The sequence below is a fragment of the Sceloporus occidentalis genome, unplaced genomic scaffold, assembly GCF_023333645.1.
Source record: "Sceloporus occidentalis isolate IW3139 unplaced genomic scaffold, rSceOcc1.0.p SCAF_1, whole genome shotgun sequence".
NCBI classification, from domain to species: Eukaryota; Metazoa; Chordata; class Lepidosauria; order Squamata; family Phrynosomatidae; genus Sceloporus; species Sceloporus occidentalis.
The window spans coordinates 284,498,456-284,524,540 of record NW_028316981.1 but is presented as its reverse complement, the minus strand read 5'-3'; the positions used below and the strand labels follow the sequence as shown (position 1 = coordinate 284,524,540).

At 42.1% G+C, this 26,085-nt stretch overlaps 1 protein-coding gene across 1 annotated transcript in view; it reads left to right on the top strand.

The window, feature by feature from the left end:
• Positions 1-26,085, top strand: part of LOC149324005 (zinc finger SWIM domain-containing protein 6-like) — a 131,999-nt gene that overhangs the window by 70,238 nt on the left and 35,676 nt on the right. Inside the window, exon 4 of the mRNA XM_089495293.1 lies at positions 1,890-2,040. Within this exon, the coding sequence (XP_089351419.1) occupies positions 1,890-2,040 (151 nt within the window). The remainder of the gene's footprint in view (positions 1-1,889; positions 2,041-26,085) is intronic.

Sequence of the window (26,085 nt, the reverse complement as noted above, 5' to 3'; positions counted from 1 at the left end):
TCCTCCTTGTTGTACTTCCACCAATAGGCAAAGATGGTTTAATTTTCTTTACATTCAAGTGGGCCTTTAACAACTGATCTCACTTGCTCTAGAAGGAGCTTCTAACTGGGCAAGTGGTATATTTTCTTTTACGTGTGTGTGTGTATACATAAACATATCTGTTCCGCTTATATTCATTTTATGTTTTGTTTAATGTTGTTGTAATCCACTTATGGAGAAAAGGTTGAATATAAATCACAGATAAATAATGGCCCTAGAGAAGAACCTGTAGTATTGCAGTCATGGGCTGAAATTAACTCTGCTTATTAGCCAGTAGCGAAGTTTCATGCTTCTGCTATTGGGTATATACACATTAGACTGGTGATGGAGGTAGAAGCTACTTGTAGAAAATCTGAAGAAGTCAGGTAGAAGACTGCCATACTTAACTTGGTCCAGAGTGGAATGTTAAAGTCAGAAATCAGTAATCAAATAACAGCCCCAAATTAGAGCAATTCGTTACCTGGAACTTGGGTAGCACAACTGCAGGTTATTGATGTTGGAATAATGTAATGTCAAGCCAGCTGTGCCCCAGATCTGTGTACTCCAGGTCCTTGGAATCTGCTGGGGGTTGGTTACAGGACACCCCCCCCCCCCGGTGGATACCAAAATCTGTGGATGCTCAAGTCTAAGACTGAATTGGTATAATGGATATTGGGATACAATGGTTTGTGTGTCTGCCCAGCAGCTTTCTCACAGTGATAACACTGCCCATACTTTCCCCTTTCAATACATTCTTTAAAAATTTTAGTAACATTTCCAGAGCCCAAAGGATAAAATCATGGAAGGAAAAAATGTTAAAGGTTGTTTCTTTTATTAAATGTGTGCATATTCAGTATGCCTGGGGGAAATTTGGACAACATAATTTGGATGTAGTCCTTTTTGCTGCAAAAGGACAAGCTACACACTATGTTTTGCCAATAATGTTTTTTGCAACACATATTTTCGAAGCACAGTGAAACAGCATGAAGTTCCTCCTGTACTGTGAGCATTTCTCAATTCATGTCATTAATATTCCATATTATGGTTATATCAGAACCCATATCTACATTTGCTAATACATGGTAATCCATGCAACAAAGTTGCCGCGAGCATGAGCCCCATTACTTTCAATGGGGCTCGAGCATATGCGTTTTTGTTTTATGTGTGTGTGTGTGTGTGGGGGGGCAGAATGGATCCCCTGCATAAAACAAGGGCACACTACACACAGGAAGGCTGTCTCTACAGCATAAAACAATCTAGATATTGATCAACCCAATTTATTTAAATTACAAGTTATCTAATGTCCTGCTCTGTATTTGACAATAAATATGGCAGTTGTCCATAGATCATATAGCCATTCCGTCCATACCTGACATCTTACAAATTTAGTTTTTGTGATATGTTGAACGTGCTCTTCTGTCAGTTGCTAGAATAATATTTTTAAAAGAATTCTTTCTCCCTTATTGATCCTCCTTGTGTGTAAATCAAAAGCTATAGTTTTGGAGCTAGCGAAAGATCATATTGAAAACTCCATAGCAGTTTTTTTCAGTCTCTCAGTATGGAATAGGTCCACCACAGTTAAAATAAAGTCCAACCCTGCCATACTTCTTTTACTTGGAGTTATTTCTTATACGTTTTGCTCACTTTTCAGTAAGTTGTATGCACTTACATCTGTAGGCAACTGTTTAGTTTCCAGTTGACAGTAAATCACAATATCTATAATCTTCTGTTTTCCTTGATGTCTCCAATGTCTACATGATTTCCTTCAGTATATGTGAGAGAGATTCTCTCCCCCCCACTAAATTGTAGGATATTGCATTTCTCTTATAACATGTTCTTTATTTTTGTTACACTGCTATTCTATATTTTAGGTGCGAGAGATGTTAAAGATGAGAGATTCAAATGGTGCTCGAATGTTGACATTGATTACAGAACAGTTCATGGCTGACCCTCGCCTGTCGCTTTGGAGGCAACAAGGGACTGCAATGACAGACAAATACAGGCAACTGTGGGATGAACTAGGTAAATACAAAGGACTCTTTTGCAGATTTTTAAGTGATGGAAACAGTTCAGAGTTTTGAGAAACACTGGCTCTTGTTAGCAAAGCTTGGAACTGTTGCCCCCTTCTGAGAAATATGGCAGCCTGGGTACTTTGTTTTTATGGGCAAAACCAGTGCAGTTTTGCTAAAGTCAAGGACATGTAGCCAAAAATAACTACTACATGACTGTTTAATAGTAGGAGCTGGAATATAAACACTTCCTAGGTAATAAGTAATCCATTGTATTAACAAGGGCTAGGTTTGCAGCTATTAATAGTAAATGTTTACCTTTCTGCTTAGGTCTGCCTATCTCTTGATTCCAAAAATGTCTATGAAAGGACATGCAGCTTTTAGCCATTAGTTTTCAGTTGGTGTGGAAAATTGTGTGGCCCTCTGTTTAAACTTGACATGTGGCATAGTGTTGCCTTGGGTCCCTAGGTCCATACTTTAGTCAAGTGGCTGTGTTTACATGGGCTGGCATATAATAGGATGCCTTTTGTGTGTGTTTTGTGTGTGCTTGGGTTTGAGGTGGTGAAGACAGGAAGATGAAAACACTATTAATTCATCTAGACTGGTGGTAGGTCATTCTCCAAATTAGACTGTTAATTTGGCAATTTAACCAAATACTTCAGGGACTTCTGTAATCCAAGAGCAGTTAAGTGTGCATTAAGGAACTTTAGGTGTGTATAGCAGCAGCTGAGGTGTGTTCTGAAGTTTATCAGGGGACAAATATGATCGTCTGTTTGAAAACTGGAAAAATGTAAAGTTTTTTTTCCCAAAAGAAGTGCTGGTGTGTTATGAGTATCTTAATCCAGTTTAATGGAAACTGGAACTGAGATAACTGCCATAGTTGTAATTCACACCTAGTGTTATTTTGGTGTGTCATTTATTTTGGAATGGTAGTTCCATATTTTTACATGGCTCAATATGAAATGAATATAACACTGGAAGGTCCAGAGGTACAAATTATGAGCTGCAGCTATTTCAGTTTATCTTCTCTGTAGACAAGCAATCAGTAAGGGAATCCAGGCAACACATTCCATCAGCGTTCTTTTGGGTATGTTCTATATTTAATGGTGACGTTGTGTTATGGGGATCTAGATGGATGAAAGTAGTGGGGTGTTTGGACCTAGTAGGTGTCAGCTCTACACAAGGGGAGTTTAGGGGTAGTTGATGGAGGGAATAGAGCTGTTGAGCCTGATAAAAATTCAATCTCCTTTACCATTATTTTGAATACGTATATTTCAAAATGGACAATTGGGGCAGGAATTCTGTAGATATTAATCAACTGCTTATGTGCCTGTAAGTGTGCCATTAAGGAATCCCATGCTTAAGAATCTTAGGCCAAACCCACTCAACACCAGTTACTATCTGTAGTAAGACCAGCGTATGTGTATCTCGTGTACTTTAAAGGATGCATTATGTAACAGAAATTTCAGGAAACTTAAAAATCTAGGATTGGCAGAGCAAAGAATTCGCAAGAGGACCTAGTAATTGAAAATCCATAAGTTTATTTCCATTTGTCGACAAAGGAAAACAATGAACTCAGTGGAATTCAAGTTCCAAAAAGCTGAGACCCCGAACAAGACAAAATGGCTCTTTTTATATTATTCAAGACAAAGAAGCTTCTTCAATACACCTGATTGGCTAATTACAATTTAAACATACGGAATTCTTACAATCAGAACAGAAATACATGCATACATTAAAACTGCATCATCACTCCTTACCCCCTCCTGTAGGAATTTAGTAGCTTTCCTCCTAACCTTGCTTCTGAATGTCAACTATGTACATTATTTCAGTAGTTTATGTTATGTCTTTTTACTGGTGCCAGCTTCCATCCAGGTCAAGATGCACTCATTATTCCTTTGCTCTAGTTTTTCTAAACTCCAAGCCTTTATTTCAAAAACCATCTCTCTGGCTGACAAAGGTGACTCCATCTTTCTATAGTTTTTTTATCTCAACAAGGAATTTCCACCACATTAGCCATGGGTGAAGTGCCTGTGATACCTTAACTAGGAACAGATCAATCCCTGGTTGATGTTAGAGTTGAAAATCTCTACCGTAAAGATGGCCTACAGCCAATTTTTACGACATTGCTGGCATGCTGCATCTGCATGGTAAAACAAAATGAAAATTAATTGTTTTGATGGAAGCTGTCTTAGAGAGCTTCACGGGCTTTAGAGACTGCATATGGCTCATGGACCATTTCCCCCACTGCTGCTCTATAATCTCTTTGTGTTTTTTGAACTCAAGATAGAACAACAAACTGAAAACTTGTACGCCATGGGTGGGTTTACTCTTATCTGTTTTATTGTTTGTATGTACAGCTCTGTGCAAATCTACAGCATAATAATGAAGCAGTTGATACAATAGCTCTTAGGGACCTTTTCATTGTGATAAAAGGGTGGCTCCAACCAGACATCCTTCTGTGACTTCAGAACCCTTCATGGTGAAATATGATGACTTTACAGAGTGCTTTGTAAGTAAAATGACTTGGATAGTTGCAAGTTGGATATAGTAAAAGGGACTAGAAGAAAAGTGTCCAGAGCTGACTCTTAGTTTGTTTTTACTGGATGAATATTACCTATTGACACCTGAGAATGTAGGCTAAGTGCTTGGGGCTGTTTGACCCTACTGTGTGCCTGTTTTACTCATGCCATCCTTCCTAATGCAAGTTTGGCAGGAGACACCATTTTGAATTGGTTAATATTAGCCTTTCTTTACTTCCCTGAAAAGGCAATTAGAAGATCCCTCACTCTCTTAGCTGTTTTGTTCTAGGCAACTAAAGGTGAGCCATATGCATGCCATTCTTGGTAGATTTGGCTGAATGGGTGATGATATATAACTGATTATTTGATACCAGTTTTATACCTGGTCTAAGGGCAGGGTTCAGGATAAAAATGGTCTTGAATGACATGTATTGAGAGTAATGTGGAATGTGACTCTTGAACAGACTTGTCTTTGTGGCTTTCAGTACCATCAACCACAAATTATTCCAGATTGCTTCACAAGACTTGGGAGTAGGGACATGATTCTGCAATGGTACCATTTCTTCCTTGTAAACTGTATTCCAGGCCATGTAGTAAAATTACAGCTGTACCCCTGAACAGTGCTGTTAAGTTGTTTGTGCTGTAAAATACATGAAACAGGTGGTTGAGGACATTTTAGGATTTGAAGCTCTGTCACCTTTTAAAAGAAAATAATTGCAACAAAACCATTAACACTTTTTTATATTATCTTGTAGCTAGAAGAATATTAATTTAATTAATCTAGATCTAGTAAGTCTCTAGAACAGTGGTCCCCAAACGTTTTTTGCACTACTGCCCCCTTTTTTCTTGAATAACAATTCTAGCACACCACCACCACTACATATATTTCTTGATATTAGGTCTGCTGTTCTACTGCACATTCAAAACAACGGGTCATTGCTCCCTTTGCCACCCAGTCACTCTGGGAGCAGAAACCAAGTAACTGACTGAGAAATAACAGGCCTCTTGCCTGCGCTGGCCTTGTGGCATGCAGGATGTAAATGGGATGACACCACAGCCATCATCCTAGCAATGCCCTGTTGCTCCCTAAACATCTGTTTTTGGGAAGAAACAGGACTTAGCATTCGCGTAAGACACAAGGGACTCAGTGGAAGAGAAGATGTGGCCTCTCCTTTCTCCTATCGCTGAGTTTCAAACACACTCTGGGAGACGAGCAAGAGACATGGCAGGACTTTCTGGGTTCTTCCATCTTCCAGGTATGGCGTGACCTAATCTGTGTGAGAGAGAGGAGCAGGCAGGCGGATCAGGGAGCCACTGAGTGTGAGGAAGGCTGCTGTCAGCCGTTGACACAAGACCCTCCAGCTTCAGGAATGGGATGCAGGAAGAATCCAGGGATTCTTCCTTCTCTTTTAACTCCCAAAACAGAAGGCTGTTGTTAGAGTGGGAGACAGCAATTTCCAGCTTCAGGAGTGAGGTGCAGGAAGAATCCAGTGATTTCCCAGCAGAGAAGGAGCCGAGCCTCCTTAATACTGGGTAACTCCGCCTCATTGGCACCTGGTAGGCAGGGAGACAAAAAACAAAGACCAGGGGCTGGGCCCCGCCTCCATGGGCGGAGTGACCCCTCGAGACCCCAGTCTTCTTCCTGCCTCGCTCGTGCTAGGACGCATCTTTCTCTGCTCTCTGAGCTTCTCCATTTGGACGCTGCTTTAGGCTCCCCTGGCTCGCCTGGCTTTTTCCTCCCTTCCTTCTTTCACTTTGCCCTTAAAAAAAACAACAACCTTTCCCTTTTCCCCTTCTTTCCCATTTCCTAAGGCCATGCATAGCGACAGGGAAACCAGCCCTTTTGGGGAGCCTGCTTCCACCCAACCCTGGCAAGTCCCGGCTTTGCTGGCTGCGGGCCCTGGGTCTCCCCCGCTGGAGCGGCTGGTGGAAGCGCAGCAGCAGCCGTCTGAGGGGACCCCCTCCCTACCGCTGCTGAGGCCACGGCCTCCCAAACGACCTGATCAGGGTTGATTATGGGAGAGCCCACCATCCCAACCTCTGAGGACACCAGGGACGATGTGAGTAACCCTCCTTCCCCGGGAATGGTGCGGTGGCTCAAGTCCTTCCTACTCCAGGAGGCCCCGACCATTGTCAGGGCGTCCTGGGTGGAGAGCGACCCAGCGGGATTGCGCCCCTTCGGGTCCTGCATGCCGGTATGGGGTGGGGGCCTCTTTCCCGGGGCAGGGCCCCTCTGGATGTGGCCAGGTGCCTTCCCTCCTTCAGGCCCCTCTTTGGCCAGCGGCCTCGCTCCTACCCCCTCTGTGACCGCAGTTTGGGTTCGGGGGCCGTGTAGCCTGCAGACCCCTTCCGCGGCTTCCCCGACGCCTCAGCAGCAGCCATGGCGGCGGCCACGGGGGGCAGCCATCTTGACCGCGTGGTTCCCCATGGGGGCCGCCATCTTGGCGCGGACCCGGAAGTCCACCAGGAGGGCCACGTGGTCCTCCATGGGGGCTGCCATTTTGAGGTGGACCCGGAAGTCTGCCAGGACGACCGCGTGGTGTGCCATGGGGGCCACCATCTTGAGGCGGACTCGGATGTCTGCCAGGAGGGCTGCGTGGTGCGCCATGGGGGCTGCCATCTTGTGGTGGAACCGGAAGTCGGCCATCTTGGGCGCTCCGGCTCGGGTGGCGGCCGCCACCTCAGAGACTGGGCCAGCAACCGCACGCCCTCCCTGGGCCGCATCGCCTCCCAATCATCCTCCAAGGACCCCACCCAGGAGCCTTCCAGCCAGACTCCTAGGGAGGGGGGCGCCCATAAGCTAGGCAAACAGTCAATCCCCCACAGAGGCAGATCTTCCAGTGAGGGGTCCGGGGGCCGCTCAGACCTTCCAGACCTGCCGCCCACGCAGGTCTCCTCTGAGTCCAGGGCAGACAAGAATGGCGAATCCTGCTCAGGGTCAGACTCTGAGCACTCTTACCACCCCCCCACCAAAAAGGGCCAGACATGCCAGGAGCGCCACGAAGCGCAAACGCTCCTGCCCCGCTCATTCCTCGGAGGACGAGACCTCCGAGATTGCACTAGATTCATCTGATTCCGAGCCTGAAGAGGGCGAGCTGTCTCTCGATGAGGGAGACGACGCCAAGGAGCCACCCATATCCTCTCACTTATTCAGACCTGAGGACTATGCCCTGTTAATTAAAAAGACCACCAAGACACTCGGCGTTTGTCTACCATCTATCCACACCCCCCCCCCCAGAGGCCGACCTCCCCAGGGTCAGTGAGGACTTATTCTCAGTCACAGCGCCCTCTGTCCATGAGATTCCATGTCCTTCTAACATCATGCAGATTATCAAGGATGAATGGAATAGACCTGCCACCAGCAGACCCAATCATAGTGTTACACGGAAACACTATATCCTTCAGCCAACTGTTATGGATAGGTTAAAGATCCCGGTGATCGATGCTCTGGTGTCGGCTCTCGTCTTGTCCGCTGTCTTCAGCAGAGACGGAGAGGATGCCCTCAGAAACCAGGAGGATAGAAGGGCTGAAGGGGCCCTCAAAAAGGCCCATGAGGCCATGTCCATAGCCATTAGGGCAGATACCACCGTCTCCATGGTCATGCGCGCCAACCTTCAGTGGTCATGAGACCTGCTTGATCTCCTTCCCATTGCAGACACTAAGGTCAAACAGACGATCAATATCATCAAGGCATCAGCTTTTGCAGCGGATGGCACCCTCGATGCTATCCAGCAGACCGCTAGGGCACAGGCGGTGACCATGGCGGTCAGACGCCAGCTCTGGCTAAAAAATTGGAGTGTAGATGCTAAGTCCAAACAAAATTTAGCCTTCACTCCATTTCTAGGCTCTAAGCTATTCGGAGAATCGCTAGACCCTGTTTTAGTGGAGGGAAAGGACAAGAAGAAGGCCTTACCCTCTGCAAAGAAAAAAGAGGATCGGAGACAGTTTAAAAACCGTTCAGCCTTTTGCTCCTCTCAGTCATTCTTTCCCTTTAACTCCAACTCCTTTCGAGCCAGGGAGTCCAGGTCCAACAAGCCACGTTGGGGAGACTCCAAGTTCTCAAGCAAAACCGATCGCCCTTCTCTTCCAAAGGCGGAGGTGGCTCCAAACCTCCCCGAAAAAAACAACAGCAGTGACAGGATCCCTCCAGTAGGGGGCAGGCATCAATGGTTCAGTCACGTTTGGGAGACATCCACGCGGTCAAGATGGGGTGGACCTTCACGATGCATATTTGCATATCCCTATTCACCCATCGTCTCGGCGCTTCCTTCGATTCCAATATGGCCTACACCATTTCCAGTACAAAGCGTTGCCTTTTGGTCTTTCTTTGGCTCCCAGAGTTTTTACCAAAGTCATGGTGGCCCTGGTGGCGCATTGGAGATCACAGCACATCCATGTCCACCCTTACCTGGACGATCTCCTAATCAGGTCCCCCTCCAGTCAACAGGCCAAACTCGACACTGACAAGGTCCTCAGCTCGCTTCAGCACCACGGCTTCTTGGTCAATCTGGAAAAGAGTTCTCTACTCCCCAGCCAACAGATTCTCCATTTGGGAGCCCAGATAGACACCCCAGATGGGGGCAGTTTGCCTTCCATTAGACCGAATCACTTCCATTCAATCTTCGGTTCAAAAGATCCTTCATTCACCATGGGCCAGTCTCCAACAGCTCGCCCGCCTTCAGGGTCTGATTATCGCCACCATCAAGTGTCTGCCTTGGGCGAGGTTCCATTGAAGACCCCTGCAATGGCTCCTCCTGCCTCACCAATGAGCCATCGCCCTCAAGAGGTCCAGGAGGATTCTGGTCCCAGAATCAGTGATTCGATCCCTCCATTGGTGGATCTCACCATCGATCCTGAAGGGTCATCCCATCTGGGAGACAGAAAAGATTCAGATCACCACGGACACCAGTCTTCAGGGCTGAGGGGCCCTCTACGGACCCCATCTAGCTCAGGGCTGTTGGAACCGTCAGGAAAAGAGCCACAGCATCAACTGGCTAGAACTTTGAGCAATCAGATTGGTGCTCCGTTCCTTCAAACAGCTGATTCTCCACAAGCCTGTTCTCATCAGGACGGACAATATCATGGCCAAGGCCCATGTCAACCGACAGGGGGGACAAGATCGCGGTCCCTGATGAACGAGGCCCAGACCCTCCTGTCCTGGGCGGAAATCAACTTGCTCTCCCTGGAGGCTGAACATCTTCAAGGTCAGCTAAACTCAAAAGCAGACTGGTTAAGTCGGACCGACATAGATCAGAGAGAGTGGAGTCTTCACCCAGAAGTGTTCCAGTTAATCAGTCAAGAGTTCGGTCACCCGATAGTGGACCCATTTGAGTCGCCAGCCAACGCCAAGACCCTCAGGTTCTTCTCGAGATTTCGGACCCAGGGGTCGGAGGACTTTGACGCCCTCAACTGCCACTGGCCGACGGGTCTCCTATATGCCTTTCCGCCGACTCCCCTGCTGACGAGATTCCTGGCCAAGGTTCGGAGATCCAGAGCGGAAGTCATCCTGGTGGCCCCAGCATGGCCTCGCTGGCCTTGGTTTTCAGAGATTCTCAGTCTGGCCACCAACAGTCTTCCTCTTCCGACCAGACTGGACCTGCTGACTCAGGGTCAAGTCCATCACCCAGACCCAACCTGGCTTCAGCTTCACGCCTGGAAATTGAGCACCTCATGCTGTCACGGTATGACTACTCCCCAGAGGTGATTGAGTCCATTCTGGCATCCAGACGGCCATCTACCATCAAGATCTATGAATATACATTCAAGGTTTTCAAGCGTTGGTGCAAGCGAAAAAAGAGAGACTTTATTCGGATTACGGTCTCCACGCTTCTCCAGTTCCTCCAGGACGGCGTCGACCAGGGACTCTGTCCTAACACAGTTAAGAGACAGGTTTCAGCCATTATGTCCATCCTGCCCCACGATGAGGCGGCCCATATTTCCCAGCACCCCCACATTCGAAGGTTGCTCAAGGGGATTTCCAACACGTCACCTCCAACTAAACATCATTTTCCTTCATGGGACCTTCATAAGGTCCTAAAGGCCTTGACGATACAACCCTTTGAGCCCTTCTCTCAAGTTTCTCACCTTTAAGACGCTGATCCTCACAGCCGTAACGTCAGCGTGTCGCGTCTCTGAGCTGGGGTCTCTATCCGTTAGAAAAGAACTGTGCATGTTCAGACCTGACTCCGTCATACTTCGACCAGACCCGTCTTTCATCCACTCTTCTCAGGACATCATACTCCCTTCCTTCTTTCCACGGCCATCTAAGGACCTAGAGAGGATCTGGCACACGCTGGATGTGTGCAGAGCCATCAGGATTTACCTCAAAAGGACTGCTGGTTTTAGAAAGTCGGAAGCCCTGTTTGTCTCCTTCAACCCGAGTTCCCAGGGCAAAAAGGTTTCGACTTCTACGGTTTCAAGATGGAATTAGGGAATATATCTGTGCCTGCTACAGAGCCCTAGACCTGTTACCACCGGAGGGCATCACTGCCCACTCCACTAGAAGCGCGGCCACTTCAGCAGCCTTCTCCACTAACGCCCCTTTGGCCAAGATTTGTAGAGCGGCCACGTGGAAGTCTCCCTCCACGTTCATAAGACACTACAAGCTTGACATTTTTCAGTCTGCTGAGGCTGCCTTTGGCCGCAGGGTGCTTCAACAAATAGTCACTGATTTGTCTGTGGGGTCAGCAGGCCCTCCCTGAATGAGGGTTAGGCTTGTGTAAATCCCAGTATTAAGGAGGCTCGGCTCCTTCTCTGCTGGGAAATGGAACGTGGGTTCTTACCTGATTACGTCCCTTTCCAGCAGAGAAGGTCCGAGGATCCTTCCCCACCCGTTTTTTCCTGCTGACACCCACGGTCAAAAGACCATCGGATTGGTTCATGTTCTCAATAGGGAAGGCCATTATTGATTCGTTTAAGGGTTCCTTACAAATATATATATAGAAAAATTAAAATGAATAAAACAAGTGAGGCCTCAACAGTTCTCAGCTGATCTTTGTCTGCTGTCTCGAGGGGTCACTCTGCCCATGGAGAAGGGGCCTGGCCCCATGTCTCCCTGCCTACCAGGTGCCAATGAGGCGGAGTTACCCAGTATTAAGGATGCTCGGACCTTCTCTGATGGAAAGGGATGTAATCAGGTAAGAACCTACGTTCCATTCTGCTTCAGGAATCAGTCTGTCCTAAAAAATGGCACTGCTCCAAACCTCAGAAGAGATGCCCTGCATCCAAGCCACACGAGAATTTCCCAACCACCACTCTTAGTGAAGGAAGAGTGAAGGGCAGGAGACACCATTGCATGAAGCAATCAGCATAGCTGTGCAGCATACGATTTAAGTGGTCAGGCTTTGTGCACTGGAGTTTTCTTTTCTTTTCTTTTTTAGCCAGCTGTTAGACACAGAGGCACTTAAGTTCACCTGTGTTAGGTAATTTTAAGCCTCTGAAATATTCTAGTGCAATGCATTCTCAACTAGAGGCTAAGCAGTTTCATGGTAGTAGCTGAATAGGTTTTCTTGCTAACAAAATTGCTCCTGTGCAGTGGGAGAGTGATCCTCCCTTCCTCCTCCACACCATCAAAATCTGCACCTTCATCCAGATTCATTCCAGAAAAGTATTGGTTTTTGGTAGGCATGAACAGGCTGTAGACAGGAGAAATATATGTATGTGTAGCAAATCAGCATACAATTAAAATGTCTTACCCAGCATCTTAAAAGTAAACAGGAAAGAGAACAAAACCTAACATCAAATAGATATACAGTCGGCCCTTCTTATACACGGATTTTTTATACACGGATTTAAGCATACACGGTTTGACAAGGTTCCAAAAAAGTATAAATTTACCTTGATTTTCCATTTTTTATAAGGGACACCATTTTGCTATGTCATTATATGTAATGTGACTTGAGCATACACGGATTTTGTTATACACGGGGGATCTTGGAACCAAACCCCAGCGTATAACAAGGGTCCACTGTATTACATGCAGAGGCAACACATAGGTTTTCCACAATATGGTAATTTTTTTTTATTAGAATCCACACCTGTCACTCCTCTGTGTCATGTGAATCTCCTTTCTTAGTTGCTTTTATCTCTCACTTGGGCAGTTGGAGACTTCCAATCTTCCTTCAAGCAACACATGCACTCACTGTTGATATTATTCAGTCTGTCCAGCAAGCACCCTCCCAATATTATCTTCAAATAGCAGGCTTTATGAAGTAGCAAGGCAGTGGGGTGGAGTGGGTTGAGCTAGTTGGAAATGTTCAGCCTCATAAATATATGGTGTGGTTTTCTCTATTCATTACACTTTACCTGCTGCATGGTGATGAGCTGATGCTATAGAACAACTAACCTGGGAAGATTTACTTTCCCCATCTTGTAAAGGTGCATTTGAGTTCAGTCAAAAAATTACTCCTCTAGGCCATGCCTCAGTTCTTTCATACTTGATATTTTTTCATTCCTTGACACTGTTCATGTATTTTGTTTATCACACTTTTAAACCCTCACCCCCAGACTAATGTTTTCTGGGTAATGTACAGTAAAAATCTGAAATACAACAGATGCTATTCAGAGAGTCCTTGGAGAAGATTTATTTTTCAACAATGTGAGATTACTCTATATGGGGGCACTGGAGTTCTTCTAGCCTCTCCCCCCTCCCCCCTTACCCATTCTTGTTAAAAACAGTGATTATAGAACATTTTGGTGGTTTCTGAATTGTAACGTGTTTCACATTTCAGTGAAGCAGAAGAATTTTTTTCTTTTGTTGATAAATACAGTTTGAAAAACATCCAGAGACTATAGATAATTTCAGCAAACATCAAAAGAAAAATAAAATAAAGCTAGATTCTATTCACATGTTCACACATGCTCACAAGCTGTCCCTCGAGTCAACTAGATAAGTTTTCATAAGTACGTGTTAGAAATTCCCCTGGATGAGACAGGTTTGGCTACCTTTCCCCCCATGGGGACGAAGTCACTTTTAAAAAGTAATGTTTAAAAAAAATGGTTTAGCTTCTGGAACCAGTAAGCTTTTCATGAGGGCTGAGCTAAGCTAACTTAAGATGTTAGTTGAAGTTTGGCCAAATGCTAGCAACATTCCCACAGTCAGATGAACAGTGAGAGCACTTCCTTTGAAGGTGCAATTCATTCAGTATTTTTATAGTGCATCATAGTACAAAGGAGTCTGTAACTTAAGTTCCTTTACAGGACTAAAAGGTCTAGCTAGCAAGGTTGGCCATTAAGATATGGGGAGAGTTGCTGTTTCAACAGAGATAATTACATGTGAAAGACACCAGTAGTTAAACCAAGGGAAAAGGGAAGTGATTACTTTGAAATATACGTTTCCTAGAACTGATGGGTTGCAGTTATATAACAGATGCTGTGATCTTATTTGGATAGCTTACACACATGATTCCAAGTGAGGCATATTGGTTTTATAGATGGCTTACAGTATCAGAAATTGACTCAAAAAAAGCTTTTTCCCATTCAGTGAAAAATAGCTAGTTGTTGCTTTAGTCCTTCAATTTAACATTTGGCATAATTGTGGTGTTATTTGTTTAAGATGACACTTGAGCCTTAGATTGCCATCTGGTGCCAAATTGTAACTTCTATTAGCCCAGGGACTGATTATGAAAAGTTCAGATTTTATTGAATTTGAATACATTGATTTAATAATTCAAATATATAGCTGTGTTAGTCTGTAGAATGAGTATGTAGAGAGATCTTGTAGCACCTTTGAGACTAACCAAAAGAAAGAAATTGGCAGCATTAACTTTCGTAGGCTTCAGTCTGCTTCCTCAGATGCATTATTGTTTGCTGATCAAATAGTTTTTATGCCTCTTTCAACTGTAGTTTGTATTGCTGATGTATTTGTAAACTTTTATGCACAGGATATATAAAATTTATCAGATTTTGTGTTTGTGGATATGTATATGTAGTGTTAACATGACAATATCAGCATCTTGTTGTTCAAGCAGTGAGGAAAAGAAAATGGCAGTGACAGGAAGATGATGAAGTAAATGATGGAAATAGGCTATGTTTGGATCCAAGCCACCTATTCCATGAATGCAAAATGGGGAGGGGGTCTCAAAGGCAAAGCATTATAGGAGGGTGGCTTGGAAAAAACTAGTGGTTAGGCCAAACTCAGATTCATCAGGTAAATATTAAAACCTGTTTGAAACCTTACAGCGAAAAGGGCTAGACCCTACGAAGGACTTCCATTATATTGGATTCACCACCAAGAAAGTCTTGTCATTTAGGCCTGGCAATCTGATGAACCTACTCAAATACTTGTGAACACAATCCTTAGAGTCTTAATCTCTGGGAAGGTTTCCATGGGTGTTGGCAGTCTTTCACATAAACTATGAAGGTCTTAAAAGATAACTTTAAATGAACTTGCTGCAGAAGCCCACTGACAACCAGTGAAGCAGACATAAAAATTGCTAATACAGTACTGTACCTTTTGCAATCTCTTGGACAGTTGCATTTGGTGCCAGTTAAAGCTTCCAAACTATAGTTACAGTGAGCCTCATATAAATCTTGCTGCTCTAATCTAGTTTGCATGTAACTCAGGCAAGGTCTGTTTTGTACAGATAGGAACATGTTGTGGAGTCACTGGTAACTGCTAGTGTCTTTACTTACTAACTCAACAGTGGTTCAGAGTTTGGCAGCAAGTTTATTTACTGTTTCATCCCTACGAACATACATGGATACAGGGTTTAGCCAATTGGTTATGGTGCGCAGAGTAATTCTGAAAAAAATACATGTGAAGATCATCTTATGAATGAAGATGCTTTTGCAACATAGTGTATGGATGCTTTTTAAACATTGACACAAGCAGATTTTGTTCAAAGTCCCTGTCAGTTGGCAGGAAGTTAAAGGCAGGAGTAGGAATTATGTGGTCCTTCAGAGGTTGTTGGATTTCAAGTCCCAGCAATCAACTAGTGTAGCCAGTGCTGGGAATTGCAGTCCAACAGCATCTGGACGGCAGCATGATGCACATTCCTAGCTAAAGCGATAACCTTTGAAATATTTAGTTTGTCTTTGAATGCTCATTTTATGAAACTAGAAAATTTAGAGGAGTGGTATGCATGAATACATATAAACTAGTGCTTGTTGCAAGCTGTTATCTGATTTCACAAAAAGGTCTTCTTTGGAATAACTGTCCTTGTCTGTAGTTCAGTTAGTTCCTGGAGATTGCAACTTGCAATATCTCCTTAACTGTCATGTGTCAAAAATTTAGATGTAAGTTGTTTCTGGGCTGATGAAATGAAAAACATTTTTATTTAGTTGATAGCGGGGGGAAAGATTCAGCTTTGTGACTGTATGTGGGGATCACATTTCTGCAAGGCTGTGCTTTGGAATTAAATGCTGAGTGCTACCCAATGCCAAACACAGAGAAGAGGCTCAGTTTTGTCAGCAAATGGGATCTGCAAGTTAATTGGTATTTTCTACAGGCTCCTGGCTGTGATATGAAATTGGAAGCCCTTTAGCCACATGGATAATACAGGGACTGAATACAAATGTCACATGTCACTATCGGGACCCACTGAGAGACAATAGTGCTCTCCACTTGAACGCTGCGCCATTACCGATCATTTAAATATGGGGATTATGGTTTTAAACTAAAAGCCCCATTTGCCTTTTAACTGCAATTTGAATGTCCTCTTAGCAAAAGCTAAGTGACAAATTAAATGAAAAAAAATCTTCATTTTTTTCAAAAAAATCCAGTAATGCAAAACAACCTTTTATTGCTTCTCGTGTGCCACGAATAAATCATTATACTTGTCAACTCTAAACCAAGCCATAATTGGCACAGTTACTGTTATCAAAGTGGGGGCTGCTCCTGTGACAGCTTAATAAAGCTGAAACTGTTAAATTAAATCTTTGATGCTTTATCTGATGAGAGCAGTCAAGTAGAAGAATCTGAAACTGGTATCTGTGCTCTGTGGAGTGATGGAGACCAACAACTTGTCAACACGTAGATCACAGGATCAGATATGTGCTTTTCAGATCTTCGATTATTGTTTAGCCTATTCTAAGATTTCCTCTTATTTTTAGGAGTGAGGAAGCATTGCACAAGTCTTGTATTTCAAAACAAATGTTTCAGCTCCCCCACCTCATATTGGACATTCCCAGATTCCCATATTGGACTTATGTATAAACAAGGGAACTCTTAAACTGTGAATCCATTATCAAGTGGCTGCCTGAGCATGAATGGAGAATGTTTACAGCAACATTCATACTTAATGTGTAGCAGAAATGGAGTAGAAATGCCTAATGACTGTCTGCTTAAATTCCTTAGCTTTTGTTTGCCATTACTGACTTGATCAAGCTTTGGCCTTTCTTTTGCTTTACTGAATTGATGGCAGTTTGCCCAAGTTTCACAGGGAGTTTCATTTTATCTTTCCTGAACAGTAGTGTTCTTCAATCAGAGTTCATCAGATTGTCCTGCTCCTTGCAGTGACTGCTCATTGATTTCTTCCTGAGGTTCTTGTAAGATACTTACCTTTTTGAAAATGAAACTTGCAAAACACTTATACATTGGTCCAATTCAGACAATGGGAAACAGTGGCAAGCCATGAACAGATTTCAGCACTATTCTTTCCTCTTTCACATATAAGGAGAGGAGACTGGAAACAATGCCTGTGTGAGAGGAGGAAAGAAATGTTATTGAAAACCTCAGAACAGGTTTTAGTAATAATAATAATAATAATAATAATACATTTTATTTATATTCTGTCTCTCCCACAATAATCAAGTAGTCATACGTATTTGGGAAAAATTTAGACCTCATTGAGTTGTGAGAACATTGTTGTATGTGACACACTAACATGAGAAACAGGCTTTGCTTAACATAAAGATGCATCAATATTCATGTGTGGAAAGAGTTAAACCGATAGGATTAGAGGACTGCATTAGCTCCCCAGGAAACATAGAGGACCATACCACGCAATCCTGGGAGAAAATATCCCCCCAAATTTATGCCTCCTGTGCTTCCTAGTGGGCATGTTTTTTTTCCAACAGGTAATGACCCAGAAGTTAAATTTTGAGTCCCTTGTTGTGATCCATAGTGCACTGAGGGAGAAAAATCAATTGAGGGAGTGCTAAGGACCTCAGTTACAGCTTTGGCAGGGGTGGGGGGCTCACACAGGCCAGACTTTCCCCCACTCCTGTTTTAAAGCTTCCTCTGCCAGCATAAATACATCCCAAAATCATTCTGTAGTAGACATTAGTGCTAAATAATATAAGTATATATACTAAATACCAAGATATACAAAAACCTAATATTAAAGGTGAAATAAAACTAATATATGTGAAGACGAAGGCTTTCATGGGCGGCATCCATAGTTTTTTGTGGGTTTTTCGGCCACATAGCCAGAAAAACCCACAAAAAACTAAAAATAATATAGTATCCGGGGAGGGGGGGGCAACTCCTTTCTGGGACCCGCCCCATGTATGCAAAAAACTGCGGGACCTAAATTCAAGAATTGGGAACATCAATCTGTACTGCACAATGGAACTTTTCAAGCTCTTTTTCTGCATATAAATTACATGTAAATTGTACTTGTACAAGGAGTCCTGTTGGCGCAGTGGTTAAATGCTGGTACTGCAGCCACAACGTTGTACGTTCAGTCTTAGAGGAGCGCTTCAAGGTCCACTCAGCCTTCCATAGCTCGGTAAAATGAGTACCCAGCTTGTTGGGGGCAATTGGCTTACATCTTGTAAACTGCTTAGAGGGTGCTAGTTCACTGATAACCTCTATAGAAATGTATTTGCTATTGCTATTTAGTTATATATCAAATGTAATTTCCATTTGATTTTGGTAAGAAGGGGTAACTATTCAGAATGAAGGTTTTTTCTTAAACTTTTTTTAAAATAAGCATTGAACAAGTTACATTGTTATCCTTGATTAAACTAGAGCTGAGGTATAGAGACTGAACCATCTAAAATAGGTCTTCTCTGTCACTTTAGAAAAAATTCAGAGCATGCAAGTTGTTTAGAACAGATAACCTGTTTCACCTCTTCTTCAGCCCCCATCTTCTCAAATGTGCTGATAAGGGCTGGGGGCCCTTGCAGAGCTGTGTGGGAAGTGGTGCTAAAGACTGCAAGTGGAGAGGAGAACCAGCAAAAACATTCATTCTTTCTGCCAACTGAAGTGTCCAGACTAGAACTCCACTCGGGGAATGCTCTAATTGGTGTGCATAATCTCTAGTGTCAACTCCTTGTATATTCCATGGCATGTACATGAGCCCTGATCAGTAATTAAAGTTAGCCTTAACTATGGTGTTATCCATGCTGTTGAGCTTTAGGGAGTTGTTTAATTGGTGTCTCTGTGTAGTATTTGTATTACGTACAGTTTTAAGGGTCTTCACTTAACTTACACAATAATGGCTACAGTTTTTAGACCCTTGAGTCTGCTATGCCTTCTCTGCATTTGGTCTAAACCCTCAGTGTATCTGAGGAAGTACACTGAAGATTACAAAAGCTCATAGAATCATAGAGTTGGAAGAGACCGCAAGGGCCATCCAGTCCACATACTGCCAATTTCTTTCGGTTATTCTCCAAGGTGCTACTAAATGTCTCTACATACTGATTCTACAAACTAACACAGCTATATCTTTGAATTCTGCATTTGGTCCGATTGTTTTCTTCTCTCTATATATATGTGGTTTGATAGTTTTGACACAGTAGCTACTATTTATTATTTGCCAGTAAAAATCACCCATTTAAAAAGATTTGAGCAGAAGATATTCTGTTTGGTGTAACAAATTATTTGTCCTGAGCCAAGTCACATACGGTTGTAAATATATGTAGGATTGGGAAGAGCCATTGAAAACTGAAGCCAGGGAAATATTTTGAGACATATTCCACACATTGCTGAGCAACTGATTTCTGCCTTTATGTACATTCAGTAGGGGCCACAGGCAGTCTTGGTTCTTTTCATCAATGTATGTGTTATCATAGAATCATAGAGTTGGAAGAGACCGCAAGGGCCATCCAGTTCAACCCCCCGCCATGCAGGAAATCCAAATCAAAGCATCCCCAGCAGATGGCCATCTAGCCTCTGCTTACAGACCTCCAAGGAAGGAGACGCCACTAGCCACTACACTCCGAGGGAGTGTGTTCCACTGTCGAACAGCCCTTACTGTCAGGAAGTTCTTCCTAATGTTGAGGTGGAATCTCTTTTCCTGTAGCTTGCATCCATTGTTCCGGGTCCTGTTCTCTGGAGCAGCAGAAAACAAGCTTGTTGTGAAATGACTGAGTACTACATTTAGACTTCACACATCACCTAAAAATGTATGGAGGCCTTAAGAATAACTTGAGCTTGGTAGCAGTGACGAAAAAGAAAAAGAAGCCCAGGGCAGGATTTGAAGGCACAGAAGACTACAATCCTGGGTCTCCTTCTTGCACTGACTGAGAATCTGGGAATGTATATATATGCTGGATAGTCATAGCTGTTTGATACTACTTTAACTACCAGGATTAATTTATAATATTCTTGTTAGAGAGCTGTAGTGCTCTCCTTTGAGCTACAATATTACAGTTATCTAGAGAAGATTTCTAGGTGCCTGACCAAACTGCAAATCCAAGAATGGTGTAGGATGGAATCAGGACAATTCAAAGGGTATCAGATTGCTATAATTGTAGTGTAAATACACTATGATTGAGACTCCTTTCTGTTCTGCCTTCAGTTTCATGGCAAAAGAAAAGCAGGAAATAAATATAATTGAAGAAATATGATAATGTTGAATGGACAATTCAGAGTACCATGAGTTTTTTAAAAAAAATATTTTTATTAACATTTTAAAACTTCCACAGGATAATACACAATAGAAAAAGATAGAAAAAAAGAAAGAATAACACAAGAAGAAAACACTAAAATGAAAAAAAAAGGAATATTTACTTCCGACTTACTTACCAATGGTTATAAATTATATGAAATTCTATTTCCCATACACAATAATGTTTCATGTTTCTACCTCAAAATTAATCCTACTAATAGTCAAAATCCATGGTTAATACTTTATCTTTTTGCTCATGCAATAAGATAATAAAAGGTTCCCAATCTTTCTTAAAAGTTCTCAAAGGTTTCTCTCTCAATAAGGTGGGTAGTCTATCCCAGTGCTCCCCAAAGCTCCACCATGTTGGCCACTAGTCTGGGATTCTGGGAGCTGAAGTCCAAAATCCCTTAAAGAGCACAGTGTGGGGACCACTGGTCTATCCATTTCTGTCAAATTTGTTATCCAGTCATCATGCATTGGGATCTTGGAATTTTTCTCTTTCTGAGCATATAACAACTTTGCTGTGGGAATCATATATTGTAGTAGTTTTTGGTATTTCTTCTCTATCTGGGAGGAAATCCAGCAGCCCCAATAAAAACACTTCTGTAATTCTATTTTGAAAATTCTCTGGATCATAGTGCAAAACTGCTTCCAGTATTTTCTTGCTTTCTCACAAGCCTGCCACATGTTCTAAAAAGTTCCCATTTCTAGCATAAATTCAATACACCTTTATGCATTTTAGACAGTTTTTCAGGAGAGAGATACCATCAGTACATAATCTTATAAATGTTCTCTTTAAAGTTATAACATAAAGTAAATTTCTTATCTTTAGGCCACATCGTTTTCCATTGTTCCATTTGTATATTATACTGTATATACTCATGAATAAGTCTAGAAATTTTAGTCAAAAAAGTGACCCCAAAAATCTGAGTAGACTTATCCATGGGTCAATGTAAGTATTGTACTTTAACTCATTATATAACAAGGAACCATCCCCTGGTAAAAAGCAAGAGAATAATCTGTCCTGGAAGCACTGACTTCCTTCTACTCTCTCTTCAATCCATCTTTTAATATGAGCACAAACTGTTATGCCACCTGTAAATCTGCAAGTTCTTTGGTATTGTTTTCCTTTGCTTCATCCTTTTCTTACATGGCCCTAAATTTTACCCTCTACTTATCCATATCAAAATCCGTAATTTTTGCTCCAAAACCTGCCCTCGACTTATACATGAGGTCGACTTATAGTCGAGTATATATGGTAACCAAAATTTTTAGCTTATTTTGTTATGCATTCTTTAACATGTTCATCCTCCATTTCCAATCCCAACAGCAATTTATACATTTTACCAGATGTTTGTCGTCTGAGCATAACATTTACTCAACCTTGGATTTTTCCAGTTCAAAACAAATATTATTTTGTCCATTTTAAGTACTGTGAGTTTCTAATGATGGTTCTTTAACAGTTGGACAGTAAGGACCTTTTTAGATCTACTGTAGCTTTTCACACATTATCCCCCACCCCCAGGAATATTTACAGATGGCTATTCCTGGCTTTCTGAACTGATTGCCATAAGTATTTCCTATATCTGTGTAACTATTTACAAAGCTAAAGTAATCCCTTAGTGTACACAGACTACTCCCTGCTGACTAGATTAAAAAATAAGAACCATTTCCTGTTTGCCATAGTATAGGTGTAACTATTAAAATATATTATAGGCTTTAAAATAAAAGAAAGACCACACGTACACAAATATGCAAAAACACTCATACAGTGGGTGTTGAACTATTGAATACTGACCAGTGTCCTGCTTCTCTTACTGCAAGCAACTAAGAGTAAAGAAGATGTGTACAATAAATAATTTGGACCCAATGCTGTTGCTGTACTAAGTTAGTCTGTATCTTATAACTGATTTTATTAGAGCATCACTCTGAGTAAGATTGTCAGTGTATTTAATTGGTTTGGGAACAGTTTTCACCTGGATCATCACAGGCCTGATTTTGAATTTTGGGACACTGTTCTTGTAGCAGTCATATACCTTAAACACAAACATATGATGTATTGATGCTTCATTTGGAGGATGTGACAGTAGATTGAATATTAATCCCCAATTCCATAGAAATATGTGAAGCAATTGACAAAGGAAAGGCTAAAACCACGGGGCTTTTTTTTAACCCATTCTAGAGGTTCCTTTATCCATTGACAGGGCAGACTTATAACAGCACTCTCTTTTTTGAGCAGAAGAAAAGCTTTAAGGTGGGTTCTGTGCTGTGTGTCTTTATTACATCCAACCTCCACCACTGTGCACAGACTGTAGTTTATGGAAGGACCATAATTCCCCCTTGCCATCAGTGCTGCAGGTAATCTATTGCATTAATCAGCCAGCTAGTGTGAAAAGCATGGGGAGTGATTATACTATCATACACAATACTATTGGCATGAAGCACTTGTCAGGACCAATACATCAAAGTTTAATTCAGTAATAGAATGAATTAGAGCAAAATACATAGTAAGCACTCCTGTGCTGCCCTAGTCACAGTAAGAATCTCAAGAATACGAACATGCACTACAGAGGCACATTCACTGCAATTTTTATTCATAAATGTGCTCTCTCAGTAAAATTTGGTTTTCCTACAGTGCATTTCAGGAAGAATGTGCAGCGGGCTACTGTAGTTCTTGGGACTACAGATTATTTCATTCTATGTTGATGATACCACTGGTTTAATTAGATTATTCCCAATAGGGTTTCTGATTTACACTTAGTTCTAATAGATCTCTGGTTGCATGGACAGAACTAGTTTTGGTTGTAACTGGAAGCAATTGCTTTTGAAACAGAGTAAGAGGGGAAAGGAGAAAGTACTGACATAGATGATAAGTCTTCCAAGCTGATCAGATTCCCTGCCTTATCTTTTAATAATTTTAATAATTTGTAATAATGTGATAACTAATTGCATATTATACCTAGTTTGAAACCTGGACTTGCACAACCTGATTATAAGATGAGCCTTGTAAGCTTTGCTGCAGACCTGTGGTTTTCACAAGGAAAAGGATAAGGAATTATTTTCCAGTAACGTAGTGGCATAAATGATTTTTATGGGCATATGGCAGGAGTGAATTTCATTTTTTCCAGATGGGCTCTTCAAAAATCCTGTGTATGCATCATCCTTGAATTCATGCATGATACATACACGTGTTATGAGTTTGTTCTTTGCAGAACTTGCAGGAGACATCTGATATTTGGGCTCAAGTACATGACTGCTTATGCCTAATGAAGGTTATAGTATTTAAAGTGATTCAAGATATTTTTTGCTCATCTGAACTTAACTATCACTTTCCCAGTTATATAGGAGACAGTGGAGAAAGCTCCTGTGTAGGACTATCCCAATCATGTCAGATTAGCATAATATAGTTCTACATGTAATAAAGAATGGTGCAAAAGTGTACCATTGTCTTTTCTGTTTTAATGTAGACTTGTATATCTGGAAACAGGTCTTTTCCATGCAGTTAGCACCCTCAATCATATATAGCATTGATCTATGCAGGTAATGCATGTAAACATGAATAAGAAACTTTTGCATATAATGTGCTGAACGTGCCAGTGTTGAGGGCACTGCCAGCAACATAGTTTTGCTTTTTCTCTGCAGACAAGTGATTTTGCTGTGCTTGGAGAGAGCTTGATTGGAACATGGGACTGTTAAATAAATAAGCCTCTCATTATGTCTGATGTGGCCATCATGTTGCAAGCAGTTAAATACTTTTGGGCTACAACTCCCAGTACTCCCTAATTAGTATGACTGATGACTGGGGGATTCTATGAACAGTGGTCCCAAATTTTTTCTGATCTCTGAAATATGTTTCAGGCCCACATGGATATGGAATCATATGGCCACTTACTTCCAGATGCCTAGCTGTCCTCTTTTTCCTCTGGGTACAGCTCTGGGCAGGCTCTGGTAAACTCCTGTGCACCAGCTGGACTGCCTTCATTTTGGTAATCTTTAACCCAGTCCATTGCAAACTTTATTCAGTATTGCGTCAAGCTCCTCAGGCTTTACCAGATATGTTTCTGCAGTCTCAAGCATTGCAAACATATTCTTTTAAAAAACAATAATTTTTAGGAAGTGTGAGCTATATGTCTAAACAGTCTTTTCTGCAGTTGTGAGCAAAATTATTGCACCAGAGCAATATTTCTTCATCTCCCTGTCTCCCAGAAATGTAAGCTCAAACCTTCTTGATAGTTGAGGTTTAGGCGGTGCATCTTTTTGCCTCTAGATAGTCATATAATCCTCACCTAACAGAGCTGTTGCCATTTTCTGAAAATCTGTCTAGCCCAGCAGGAGAGGTTTTTTTCAAAAGTTATTTTTATATACTTTTAAAAATCTGTTCACTGTCTTGGCTTTTATTACATTAATGCTGTGTTTATTTGACTGATATTGATGTTTTGATTCAGCCTTGTTAGCTGCCTTCTGCACTCTTGGATAGAAAGAGAGGATGTACATTGACCAAAATAGTCATTTCTTTCATTACAAATGAAATTTCTTCAGTTTTACAGGAAACGTACCAATCTCCGAAGACCAATTGAACACGGACCTCCTTTGTGGTTTATGAAACTGATCCATACTGAGAAGCATAGCTATTAATGTGACCTAGCACTTTAATAATGCCACTTTGTATTTATTAGTTGAAATGCTGATGTAAGAAACAAGTTCAGCATCTGATCTCCAGTCTCTTTCTTTTTACCTGATGGAGGATGAAACATTTCTGTATGGTTGGTCTTTATAATGTTTCTGTTGGAATCAGAGGTTTGATCTGGCGAGGCCACTTTTTATTGAAGGCAAGCAAATGATTGTGAAACTGGAACCAACAATACCTCACTAAGAAGTGACAGTTTTAATATTATTTTCTCTTGTGTGAAATTAATACCAAATTGCAGTCGCAGCATGATGCATCTTCCAATTATCTTCAGGGAAATATGAAATTTGCATATTGGCCTGTGATGTGTGTTTGCTTTTGCATTGGGAAAATTTCATAGCAGGGTGAGTTGCACTGTTGCTAAAGAGAAAGTTTAGATACGTAGCTCAAGAGATCTTATATAAAATTTCTAGCCTGGATCAAATGTCTGTGCTTCTACTTGTTGGAATGGGTGGCTGCCCATATTAAAGTTGAGCTTAGTTTTGTCCATTTCAGTGCAAAAACAGGCAAAAGGCAACACATTGTTCAACCCATTTGGTGATCTTGCTTTAGTGCTACTGGTATTCTGAATTCAACTGTTAACTTGGAAAACAAAAACAAAAAACAGACGAACAAGTTGGAGTCTGAGTTCAGATCCTCCCAGCAAAATGTGAGATGGATCTCACATTTCCTCCTTTGTCATTCCTCTGTACTGAGAAGGAGAAAAGCTGAGACTGCTTAGTCCTTTAGCACTAATAGAGATGAAAGGACTTTCCCCATTTTCCCCAAAGCGCTTAGAAATTGATTATGGAATACTTTCTGTTAGAATGCAGGATGAAATGTTAAAGACGAGGTGTTCACATGTTCAGATCCCCATTCAACCATGGAAATTCACTGTTTGACCTTGGGAAGGTCAGAAGAAGACAGTGGCAAACCCTCTCTGAACAAATCTTGCCAAGAAAATCCCAGTACGCAGTCTGGGGGTGCTCCTTGACTCGTCGCTCCATCTTACATCTCAGGTGGATGTGACGGTCAGGAGCACCTGTTATCAGCTTAGGCTGATACGCCAGCTGCGTCTCTACCTGGGCCGGGGG